General features: G+C 62.7%; 1 protein-coding gene across 3 annotated transcripts in view; it reads left to right on the top strand.

The window, feature by feature from the left end:
- The window catches only part of SBNO2 (strawberry notch homolog 2), a 43926-nt gene that overhangs the window by 9813 nt on the left and 21588 nt on the right, over positions 1-12525 (top strand). For all 3 annotated transcript variants that reach the window (XM_070045361.1, XM_070045362.1, XM_070045363.1), the window contains exons 2-4: positions 2701-2892; positions 7331-7404; positions 7999-8107. In XM_070045361.1, the coding sequence (XP_069901462.1) occupies positions 2740-2892; positions 7331-7404; positions 7999-8107 (336 nt within the window). In that variant the 5' untranslated portion in view covers positions 2701-2739. The remainder of the gene's footprint in view (positions 1-2700; positions 2893-7330; positions 7405-7998; positions 8108-12525) is intronic.

Below are 12525 nucleotides of genomic sequence, written 5' to 3' on the forward strand. Positions count from 1 at the left end.
GCCCCCCAGGGACGTGGTGAGGTCACCCTCTGCAGCTCTGGGGCTGGCGACAGGGTCTTGAGCCCGGGCCGGGGCGGGGCTGGTGGGGCTGCTTAGCAGAGGTCAGAAAGTGAGGGGATGGGTGGGGGGACTGTGTTTGGGGGCTGCCCCAGTGCCAGCACTGGTGGGACGGGGGAGCAGGAAGCCAAGACTGTGGAGGTGGGGGCGGGGAGATGACCTTGGGCCTGGGCATCGAAGGACAGGGACACCATAGGGGTGGCCCTGGGGGCATGGGGATGGCGGTGGGCACAGTGTCGACCCCTCCCCAGCCCCCGACAACTGCTCTCTGTCTGTGGATCTGCCTGTTCTGGACGTTTCCCATCAGTGGAATCACACCCTGTGGGTCCTTCTGTGTCTGGCTTCTCTCACTGAGCATCACGTTCTCAGGGTCCGTCCACGTGGTAGCGAGTGTCAGGGCTTCGCCCCTTTGCGTGGCTGTGTGATGCCCCCGTGTGTGGAGGGACCACGTGGTGTTTATCCATCATCTGCTGGTGGGTACTTGGGCTGTGTCCACGTTTTGGCTGCCACGGTGACCGTTTAACCGTGTGAGGAGCTGCCGACCCCCAGGTGGCACCACGTTCATTCCCACCCACCGCGTCCCCCCTGCCCCATCCCGGATAATGGTGCCCTGCAGACGCCTTGACTCGCAGGCACATCGCTCCCCTCCCCACACCCCCCTCCAGGTCCTGGTCTGAACCCCCGCTTGGCGGGGGTCCCCAAGGCATGCCCCCTGCCCCGTGTCTTTGAGAGGACAGGATGTACAGGCTCCGTTACAGGAACTCCCACCCAGTCATGGAGCCCTCGCTGCGGGGACAGACCTCTTGCTGGGGGAACGTGATGCCCTGGATGGCAGGTGACGGCGTGGGGCCTGAGCCTGCTGGGGCTGCTACTCAGAACGGGGGCCATGGGGGCGCGCAAGCCTGGCCTGCAGCCGGGGGGTTCCTCGGGCACAGCGCACCCTGGGGACGGCCTGGGGTCCCCCTCCCATGCTTTTTGGCCGTGGGCTCTGGATGGTGCTTCCCAAGAAAGCAGCCCCGCCCTCCGCGGCTGCAGAGCCTGGAAGTGCCCGCGAGTGGGACGGGGTCGGTGGTGCTCGGGGTGTGGCTGCCGAGAGAGGGACGCTGTGGCAGCAGGGGTGTCAGTGGGGTTAGTGGGGGTCTCAGGCAGAGACACATGCCCTGCACTTGCTGCAGACGAGTGACCCAAGGGACACAGCGAGCCAGCCCGCCTTCCATCCCAGAGGGATCCGCTGAGGGGTCCCATGAATCGAGGAGCTTCCCGGGGCCTCCGCGGAGGCAGCGGTCACTGGAGTGGCTTGGGATCGCGGAGGCTCTGGGCTCCACTGCGCGCCAGGTGAGCCTTGTGCTCATACCCGAGCAGCCCATCCTCCCGATGACCAAACCGAAGCTCAGAGGAGCTCAGGCGCCCCGAGTTGTGGGAGGTTCTCCGACCCTTAGACGCGGAGCTGGGCTTTGACCGTCCTCCTGACCGAGACCGTGGGTCCCAGAGCATTCCTCCTCCTCCCGCCGGGTCTGGCCTGCAGGAGGCTGGGGGCCGTGGCACTGGCGGCCGGCCAGCAGCTGGAGCCCAAGGCCTGAGCAGAGCGGGGCGGCCCGGCCTCCACTCCCTTCCTGAAGGGCTGGACGCAGCTGTGGGCTGTGGCCCGGCCCCCGGGCCCCTTTCCTTCTGGGTCGCAGGGTGAGGCGCGCACGGGCCGCCCAGCCGGTGCAGGCGGCCCTCCCCGCCCCCACGGGATTGCACAAGCTGCCCGTGTGCGGCAGTGATTACTGGAAGTCCCGAGGATTTCTTCACTCTGGGCTTGGCCGGGAGTGCCAGCCGCCTCCCCTTCCTGCCTCCCCGGGTGATTAACGTCCTGGGGCTGCTTCCCAAGGTGTGCTCCGCCAGCCTGGGGTTCCTGCTATCCGAGGCGGGCGATGGGGCCTGGGGCCTGGGGTCCCAGGCCACAGGCGGGTGCGAATCGGGGTATCGCGTGGGGCTAGGTTGGCCCCTGCAGCTTTTCCCGGCTGGGTGTCTGCCCTCCTTCTCAGTGGGGACCCTGTGCGACGTTAGCCCCATCTGGGTCTGGGGGCTCTTCCCCACTCAGCTTGGCCCCAACCACCCGGAGACCCTCGGCAAGCCTGACCTGGTTGCAGAGGTATGGGGCTTCCCAGCCCCGGTGGGCCCCCCAGCTCAGAGCTGCTGGCTGGTCGGGCTTCCTCTCTGCCAGACATGCTAGGTACAGAGAGCCAGGGGTGCGCCCCCCCTCGGCTCATGCTGGGCTCGCTGGGCTCCCAGGGCTCGAGGCCCACTTTGTGGGTGGAGGGAGCAGCCCCCGGCCAGCATTATTCAGGGGCCTGAGAACGAGGGTGGGAGAGCGGTGGGGCCTGGCCACCCGGAAGGGGTTGCCCTCACCCTGGCGGTCCCAGCCCGGGTCCCCAGGAGGGGGTGGCCGGACAGCAGGAGGGCCACCCCGGCAGCACTGCGATGCTGGGAGCATCAGCTTGCCCCCTGCGTGGATGGGTCAGTCAGAGGGGCTGGGGGGACATCTACAGGGTCCCCTGGGGGTCCCGCCACCCCCTAGCCTGCTGACCCTGTCCCTGGAGGGCGCCCTCCCCTGTCGGGATCAGAGGGCAACCTCAGGACATGCGTGTCTTTCCCCAGGTCATGATGCCACCACCACGGAGCAAGAAGCCCAGATAGATGCCCCTGCGGCCCGGCGTGTGGAGCCCCCCGATGCTGGCAGTGGGGCCCACCATGGATGGGGAGTTCCCTCCGCACGAGCCTCCCCCAGCCGGCAGCGTCCTGTACAGCCCGCCGCCCCTGCAGACCCCACTGTGCGGGCCCAGCGTCCAGGTGAGCCCCAGCCCTCAGGGTCTCCTCCCGGCCCCTCGGCGCTTCTCTGGTGCCTCAAGCCCATATCCCAGCCCCCAGGTTTGCAGGCAGGACCCTCCAGGGGCTCCCGTCACCCCCAAGTCCCTCACGTGTTAGCCGTGAGGTTTCTCCTGCCAAGGCCTCGGCTGGCCCTCGGGACGCTCGGCCCAGGCGGCTGCCCTCACCTGCGGGACATCGAGGGCTTGGACCACTGTGGCAGGTCACACTCGTCTGCTCTGCTTCATCACTTCTTTCTTCTTACTTTATGAGACTTTATTTCTTAAGCAGTTCTAGGTTTACAGGAAAATGGCACAGCAAGTTCCCGTACACCTCTCCCCCCCCACTTCCCCACTGTTAACATTCTCACACTCGTGGGTGTGCTGTGTTCCAACCTGGGAGCCGGTGCTGACCCAGCATCGTTACCTGAGGGCCACGGTGACGTTCGGTTCACTCTTGGTGTTGGATGTTCTGTGGGTTTTGACAGATGTCAAGATGACCCGCATCCACCATTACGGCGTCACACAGCGTAGTTTCACTGCCCTAAAACCCCTCTGGTCCCCACCTGTCCATCCCTCCTCCCCCCAGCCCCCGCATTGCTGATCCTTCCCCTGGCTCCAGAGACCTGCCTTTTCCAGAATGTCCCAGAGTTGGAATCACAGTGTGTAGCCTTTTCAGATCTGCTTCTTCCGCTTAGCGATGTGTATTTAAGGTTCCTCCGAGACTTTTCCTGGCTTCACAGCCCATTTCTTTTTAGCACTAAACAACTTTCCATCGTCCACATGTCCCATGGTTGCTTCCACCCACTGAGGGACATCTTGCTTGCTTCCGAGCTCTGATGACTGCAATAAAAGTACCACGAGTGGTAAAACGACCCGAGGGGCCAGGCCTCCTCATATCACAAAAGGTACAAGAGGCCTCGTGAAGAGAAGTGTCCAGAGTCCTCCAGCGAGTCAGGCCTAGAGCCAAACAGGGGCTCTTTCCCTGCAGAAAAGAAAAGAAGCCGAGTTTCTCTGTGTGGAGACTCGAGCTGCCGGGTGGGGAGACCAGATGGGGTGCGGGCACCAGGGGGCCGCGTGGGCTGCGGCAGTGACGCGCACACCTGCGTGGGGAGAGAGAGCAAGGATCCAGCTTGGGGTTGGGAGAAGCCGGGCCCTGGGCCTCGGGACCCAAGTGGAGCTCCAAGTTGAGGGTCCAGAGCTGTCATGAGGCATCCCAGACCCCAGAGTGTAGCATCAGATGGGGCTGGGAGGTGCGCGCGAACCCAGGACTCACTCCGTGCCTGGCTGTGCCCACAAGGCACCCTAACAGGGCAGAGCACAGTGCCAAGCCACATTGAGCGGGCCTTGCCAGTCGGCAGGGAGGGAGCAAAAACGGGTCACAGCTGCAGACCCACCCGCAGCTTCCAAGCCTCGGCTGATGGCCAGAGCCTCCTGCCAGGGCCCCGGGCACACGTGTGCCAGGCCAGCTGTACCCACGGGGCCCCTGCCCTCCTCAGCCCCCACCTCCCTCCAAGCCTCTGGCCGCCCGCGCCCACCCTGAGGCTCTCGGATGCCCCGGTGCCATCCCACACGCGGCACAAAGCGTGCTCCTTCCTTGGGTGCTATGTCGCCCTGTTCTGCAGGCTCGGAGCACGCGCCTGTCATTCTTGTCTTTGTTTTTTTTTTTTTTGCGATACGCGGGCCTCTCACTGCTGTGGCCTCTTGCGTTGCAGAGCACAGGCTCTGGACGTGCAGGCTCAGCGGCCATGGCTCACGGGCCCAGCCGCTCCACAGCATGTGGGATCTTCCCGGACTGGGGCACGAACCCGCGTCCCCTGCATCGGCAGGTGGACTCTCAACCACTGCACCACCAGGGAAGCCCGCGCCTGTCATTCTTATAACGCCTCAGGGTTCCTTCTCCTCAGCATCCCATCATTTGCCTAATTATTTTCCTGTTGTTGGGCCTTTGGGGTGACTCCAGTTTTTTCTGCTGCTATAAATAGCGCCACTGCATTTTCCTCCCCCCTCCTGGATGAGTCCCTGGGGGTGTGTTTCTGGAATAGAATTCCTGGGTCAGAGCGAGCCCCAGCTTGGGCGGGTTTGCAGAGGATGGAGCTGTTCCACAGGGAATGGGCTCCTGCCACGTCCCGTGGTGTTGACCCAGGAAGCTGACTGAGGGCCAGCACATGAGCTCTGTCTGGACAGCCCGTGTGGACCAGAGGGGCTCAGATACTCCCTTTTACAAGGGAGGTGCCGCATGGAGCCCGACCTTGGCTCCGAGCCCCACTCCGGGCAGTCAGAGCCAGCAGGGCAGGCTCCCCAGTGCCCTCCAGGGCTCAGGCTGTGCACAGAGCCTGTTCCTCTTGGGCCACCGAATGTGGGGGTTGCCCCTCAGACCACACTGGGCCTGGCCCAAGAGTGACCAGAAGCCCGGGCAGCCTGTGTAGGCTGGGGGCATCAGTGTTGGCACTGTGCTCCTTACTTCTCTCATGTGTCCTGGCCGAACCAAGCTTGTAAGGAGGATCCCAGGGTGGAGCAGGCAGGGAGTGGAGCTGGCCCAGGACTGCCTGGCAGGAACATGCCCCCAGGACTGTCAGTGTCCCTAAGGTGGCCAGATTTAGCAAATAAAAATACAGAGCCTGGTGAAATTTAAGTTTCACATAAACACAAATAAAATTTTAGTATGTGGGTGTTCCATACAGTATTTACACTAAAAATTATCTTTTGTTTATCAGAAATTCCAATTCCTGTTTTTTATCTGGCAGCCCTATGTTATCTGCCGCCCTTGCTGCCCTAGCAGGAATGTCATCTTCCTTCATCAGTTTGCACATGGCCTAGTAAGCTTCTGGCTAATCTCCCAGGGCCTGCTCCTTCCCAGAAGAGGGCCAGCCTCTCTGTCTCCAGGCAGGCTCTGATTGGCTAGCTGGGGTAAGGGCCCATCTTTGGACCAATGTGGTCCCACAGGCCTGCCCTCTGAAGGTGGAGTCACCCCTCTGGCTGCAAGTGTAAAATCCCGAGGAAGGCTCTGATTGGCTGGCCATGCTGTACCACCCCTGTGAGATGGGGCTGGATGTCCTTGGTTGGCAGCCTTGCCAGAGCAACGTGCTGGGGGAGGAGGTTGGGGGGCTGGGTAGACAAAGTCATAAGGGACCCTCCCCAGCCTGAGGCCTCCCCAGCTTGAGGCCTCAAACTCCTCAAGGACCTGGGGGTCCCCTGGTCTGGGAGCTCCACAGGGACCGCCCCAGGCCCAGTCTGGGTGCAGGTGGAGAAGGTTGGTGAGCAAGGGGCCCCTTGGACCCCTTCTCCCTGGCTGCCCCCTTCTGGGCCCAAACTACATCCTGGACTGGCCTCTAGTTTGGAGGCCAAGGGGCCTCTACCAGTTGATACCATCTCACCACATCTCCTTCATGCCTCTTCTCTGAGCTGGACCGTGGGGAAGCAGGCGGGGCCCTGTGGACAGCCCAGGGCTGGGGGCACAGTGATGGAAAGTGGGGCTGGCAATCCCCTTGGTAGAGAGGGGTGGTCCCGGCCCCGCAGGCTGGTTCTGGGCTGGTACTAGGTCAGTGAGTCCCGAGGCGTGGGCCTTGTGTGGCCAGGGCTGGCACAAGTGGGCACGGCAGCTGCAGCCAGCGGGCCTCCCTGATGGAGCTTCACGTGGCCAGCGGCCCGTTTAGGGCAGGGACGCAGCACCCCGATTCTACAGAGGGTGTGAGTGTCCACAGCCCTACCCCTCAAGCCAGTCCTGGCACATGCTGCCCCTTCTGACTTCAGGCTCACCTTCCAGCCATCCTCCCTCCCCCTGGTGTTTCCTAAAGCAGGTTCTCCAGAACCCCTGCCTGTGCCTCACTCTTGGGCCACACGGGCTTGGCCTCTGGGAGCTCTGAGAAGGCTGGGCTTCAGACCTGCCTGGAGTGGTTGGGCTGCGAGAGTCTGGCTGGGACAGGGCCGTCCACGGTGCTGGTGGGAGCCCTTCACCCTGACCTCAGCCCCCGCCCCTCTGAGAAGTCCCCTGCCCCTCTCCCCCACCCACCCGCTGGCAGGCTGCGCGTCTCGCTTATGGGTGCTGGCTCACGAGGGACTCTTACTGTCTTGCTTTACACAGGGTCCCCTCCTCCACTTTCTAGAATGCAGGCGTCCAGCCTGGGCTCCCCAGGCCCTGCAGGGATTCTGGGGGCCCTGCCAGTCCAGAGTCACAGCCATGCCCGCCATCCCCTCCCCGGCTGGTCCCCAGACCTGCTTGTGTACTGACCAAAGCCTTCCTCTTCACCACAGCCCTCTGGGTGGGTTCTTCTGTGCACACGGGGAAGCTCCTGGGCAGGCGGGCTCAGTGCTCTCTGGAGCCTGCCCCAGGGCAGTGCAGTAGTGGGGGGGGGATGGGGGGGAGGAGGGCCAGGGACCCTGCCCTCCTGTCCTCTCCCCTGACGCCTGCCACTCTGTCTCAGAATGCCATGCTGCATTATCCCTGGTGGAGCAGCTTCTCGCCCACGCCATACCCAGCCTTCTCCAGCGAGAGCCAGTAAGTGCCCAGCCCCACTGTGTCCTGCTGGGGGGTCCCCCCTCACAGGGGCTTCGCTATGCCTCCTCATCCCGCAGTCATGGGCTAAAGAAAACTAGAGCTCTCAGCCACGGGGGCTGTGGGCCCGGCCCTGGCCACATGGGGAGAGCTGAGACTGACCTGCTGTGGTCTGTCTAGCGAGAACTCTCCAGGGAAGAGGGCAGAGGTAGTGGGGACGAGGGGGCCAGGAAGGGCTATACTGTGGGGGGCACACCAGGTGGTGGTGAGAAACTTCAGGGGTGAAAGGAGCTGGGAGGACAGCTTCCCCATGGAGGGCATCAGCAAGCTGGGTTTTGAAGGGTAAGTAGGAGTTTGCCAAGAGAGCACGCCTGGTACCAGGCCAAGGAATGGCCCATGCAAAGGGCACGGAAGCACATGTAGCCAGAGCCTCGAGGTTCTTCTGGGGCGCCATGTCCCGAGACATGGGTGCGTGGGCCCCTCCTGAGCAGAGTTTCTGAGGCACCGGAGTTGTTCCTGCTGGCCTGTCCTGCACCTGGGGTGGGCAGGCAGCACCCCCATCACGCCTGCTGGCTCAGCTTCCTTCTCCGCCTCCAGCCAGTTCATGAACTCCTCCTTCATTGTGGGCCAGCCCTGCGTGGACACCAGCTATGGGCCTGCAGCCGCCACCCCCAGCTTCCCGCCAAAGAGCAGCGACTTTCCTCAGGTAGGAGACCTCGGCTGGGCTGTGCCCCGCGTGGGGTGTCAATGCTGGGGGACTGGGCTTGTTTGGGGGACGGGCTGGTGTGACTTCCCCGCAGCAGACGGGGGTGCCGGGTTGGAGGTCACGAAACCGAGGCTGGGGGCCCAGCTGCGCTTCTGCTCGTCTGCGGGTTATGGGGCCACATCTCGAGCGTCCGATTTCCTCGCCCACTTGCTCCATCTGGGTGCCCTAGCGCCTTGGCGGGGTCCACGTTCCCGGCGCCCCCCCAGGCCAGAGTGACGCCCCATCAGGTCGAAACAGCATAGTGAGCATTTATGTCCCCGAAACGGTAGCCGCTTGACGAACGTGAGCCCCTCGAGTTGGAGGAAGGGAGGACGTCTGACCTCGATCTTTTGGGGGACGCCAGGCAGCTCAGCCCCCAGGGAGTCAGGCGGACCCTGCCTTGTAGCCTTGTCCACGGGGTTCACAAGTGGGTCCCACACCTCTGTCCCGCACGGCAGCTGTCGAACCTGAGAGCCTCAGAGGGGGTTTGCGGGAAGGAGCCCAGCAGTGTCGTGGGGTGACCCCAACAGGGGCCAGGTGGCGCCGAGTTTCCCTTGGGAAGCTGAAACTGTTGGCAGCTTCCGTGCTGGCCTCTGGGTCTGGGCTGCCTCGGCGCTCAGTTAGGGAAGCATCCACGTGGGCCCGCCAGGGAGTGGGGTGTCAGGTGCTCAGCTCCCCTGAGCCTCAGTTTCCTTCTGTAAAGTAGGGGCTCATGGGCCCCACCAGGTAACAGGCCGAGGGAGGCCACGGCACACACGGGCCGGTGCAGACCTGCTGGACTCACTTGGACCAAGGCCAGGGCCGTTCAGACCGGCCCACACTCACTGGGGCAGCAGCAGGGCCGGGCAGAGAACTGGACCGAAGGTTGTGTGCTGCGGTGACAGCATCCCCCCAAATCCAGGTCCTCCCGAGACCTCAGGACAAGACCCTACTTGGCAGTCAGGTGTTTGCGGGTGTGATTAGGTAGACGGAGCTGAGGTCCTCCCAGTTAGGGTGGCCCTAAACCCTCTGGGGTCCCTGTGGAGATACAGCTGCGGGGGCCGGGCTCGGGGGCAGGCACGTGGCCAGGGAGGTGGAGCTCAGGCGCTGGGGAGGTGGGGGTACCCGGAGCCTGGGGGGCACAGCCCTGCCACACCGTACCCTGGACGTCTGCCCTGAGCTGCCCTGTCAGTGACCCTCTGTGGCCACCCAGGAAACAACACGGCTGGGCCTCGTGGCGACGGGAGCAGAGCCTGCCCCTTGGGAGCCCCAAGTACCCCAGGGTGAGGGCGAGGGCCGTGGGGCAGGAACAGGAGGCCCGTGGACGCAGCCTCCCTGCCTTTACAGAGGCATACGTGGTTTCCTCTGCCCGCCACCAGCCCGTGAGGAGACCCTTGGCCTCCAGGAGAGGAAGGGCCAGTGGGTTCAGCATCCAGGGCGCCCGGCCGATGGCCCAGGACCTTCTCCCCACCCACTACGGCCCCATGTCTCTGGCTCATCTGCGGGCTGGCGGCTGACGGGCCTCCTGGGCACCGCTCTGCGTCCAGACTTGGTCCCCTGCTGGGGCGTCCCTGCTGGGTGGATGAAGCCTTTGGGGGTGTCCCGGCCCCTGCGGCCACCCGCCTGGCCTCGCTCCGCCCCCCACTCGCCCGCTCCCGCTGCTGCCCCAGCTCTGCGAGGGATCCACGCGGCTTCCGAGCCCAGCAGCCCCCGGGGCGCCGCGTCCGCTCCTTGCTGCAGGTGGGGAAGCGCGCCCTGTGTTGGAGGTTGCTCATCCACCTGACAGATGCTCGCTGAGAGCGGCCGCAGCCCACCCTCTCTCCAGCTGCCCTTGCTGGGGGCGACTTGGACCCAGATCTCCCTTTAGAGCAGCGAAACCTTCTTCAAACGCAATCTCACCTCACTGCCAACCATGGGGTCAGACAGATGTGAGACCACAGTTCAGCCAGGCTGAGGGTCTGAGGCCTAGTGGTCAGCCTCCTCCACCTCCCCCGGGACCCTGGGCCTGTGCGCCAAGCCAGGATGGAGTCCAGAGCGAGCCTGGCATTCAAGGCCCTTCCCAGCTCAGCCCTGGCCCGGTGGGTCCACCACAGCCACCTCTGCTCCTGGTTCAGACTGAGTGACGTCGCACGGGGGCCGGCACAGGGACAGCCCCAAAGACGCCCCTGTCCTGGTCCCGGGACCTGTGGATCTGTTGCCTCACGGGGCAGAGGTGACTTTGCAGGTGGGATTAAATTAAGGCCCCTGAGATGGGGGTGACCCTGGATTCCCTGGGGGGCCCAGTGTCATCACAGGGTCTTTTTTTTTTTTAATATATATATATTTTTTTCAATTAATTAATGTACGTTTGGCTGCGTTGGGTCTTCGTTGCTGCGCGTAGGCTTTCTCTAGCTGCGGCAAGTGGGAGCTACTCTTCGTTGCGGTGCGCAGGCTTCTCATTGCGGTGGCTTCTCTTTTTGCAGAGCACGGGCTCTAGGTGCGCGGGCTTCAGTAGTTGTGGCATGTGGGCTCAGTAGTTGTGGCTCATGGGCTCTAGAGTGCAGGCTCAGTAGCTGTGGTGCACAGGCTTAGTTGCTCCGCAGCATGTGGGATCTTCCCGGACCAGGGCTTGAACCCGTGTCCCCTGCATTGGCAGGCGGATTCTTAACCACTGCGCCACCACAGAAGTCCACAAGGTCTTTATGAGAGGGAGGCGGGAGGGTCAGAGTCAGAGAGAGACGGGAGATGCTGCGCTGCTGGCTGTGAGGATGCAGGAGGGGCCGCGAGCCAGGGATGCGGCGCCTCTAGAAGCTGGAAAAGGTGGGAACCGCTGCTGCCCTGGAGCCTCTGGTAGGAACCGACTCTGACAACCCATCTCAGACTTCTGACCTCCAGAACCATAAAGTAATAAACGTGTGTTGTTTTAAGCCGCTTCACCATGTGAAGCCTTCATGAGGCCCATGGCACACCGTTGAAGCGTTCACTCCTGTTTGTACATTAAAAGGAGTTGGAATGGGGAATCCAGACCTGGGCTGGGGGCAGGAAGTGAATAGAAGCCCACAGGCCTTAACACACCTCCTGGTTACTAAACTTGAGCCCTGAGTTTCCTAGCAGCCAAAGCAAAAAGAGAAAGGAGATGGGTTGTGTGACTCTTGCTGCCTAGCAGGAGAAAGCTTCTCCCCGACTTCCGTTTTGGGCCGGGAGCAGTTCCCTGGGGGCTGCACATGAGCCAGCCCAGGCCAGGACCTTTGGTGAGGGTCGAGCCAGCCTCTGTGTGGGGTCCCCATTTCCCAGGTACCTGGGAAGGATCTCTAGCCAGAGGGACTCTACCCTGGGGAAAGCGGGAAGCCAGTCCGGTCCCTGCTCTGGGGCAGCTCTGCTTCACTGGACAGTCCTGGCCATCAGACCTGGCACCCATTGAGCCCCCAGAGCCAGGGCCCTGGGTTCCAAGTGTGGGAGGGGAAGTGCCCCCAGGGATTACCTGAAAATTTCAGCTCTGACGCTCTTGCCTACACATTACACATGGCATCTTACGTAGCTGAGACCAGTGTCACAGGGCAGAAATTAGCCCTGGTGCAACACTGGTGACCACACCCATGTACACCCATGGGTGTGCTGAGGCGCCGAAAGAACCGGCCAGGTGTCTGTAGGGTGCCCCACACTGGGAGGGGGTCTGCGTCCCTGGCAGGAGGCCCACAAACACGGCACGTTGTCTTCAAGGCCTTGTCGATGCGTTTCGTTGCTGATGGGTTGACCTTGACCCCTGGTGAGGCAGCTTCCTCTGGGTCCCCCCACTGTGCACTGTCCTTCCCGCCCTCAGGTTGACACAGAGTTGCTCAGGCCCTTATACCCCTTACACCTTGAGGGGCCCCACCTGGGGTCTCCCACTGCAGGGTATGGTACGTGTTGGGGGGTGTGGACGTGTGGCTTTTATTTCTTAATTGGAATGTGACTTGCATTTCATACGGTTCAGCAGCTTTTGTGCATTCACAGTGTTGTGCAGACATCACCTTTGTCCAAAGTCCAGAACCTTCCATCCCCCAAAAGAAACCCCATCCCCCTTAGCAGTCACCCTTCCCCCTCCTCCATCCCGACACCACAAGCCCCCTCTCTGTGTCTGTGGAGCTGCCTGTTCTGGACGTTTCCCGTCAGTGGAATCGCACACCGTGTGTGCTTGTGTCTGGCTTCTCTCACTGAGCATCGTGTTCTCAGGGTCCGTCCACGTTGCAGCGAGTGTCCGTGCTTCACCCCTTTACGTGGCTGAGGGACGTCCCCGTGTGTTGGGGGACACGTGTGTGTATGTGTTTGTCCATCGATGGACATTTGGGTCGTTTCCACCTCTCGACTGCCGTAAATCATGCTGGTGTGGACGTGCGTGTAGACTTCAGTGTGAGCGTGTGTTCCAGGTGTGGCTGACTCTC

This window comes from Globicephala melas, chromosome 3, assembly GCF_963455315.2.
Source record: "Globicephala melas chromosome 3, mGloMel1.2, whole genome shotgun sequence".
Classification (NCBI taxonomy): domain Eukaryota; kingdom Metazoa; phylum Chordata; class Mammalia; order Artiodactyla; family Delphinidae; genus Globicephala; species Globicephala melas.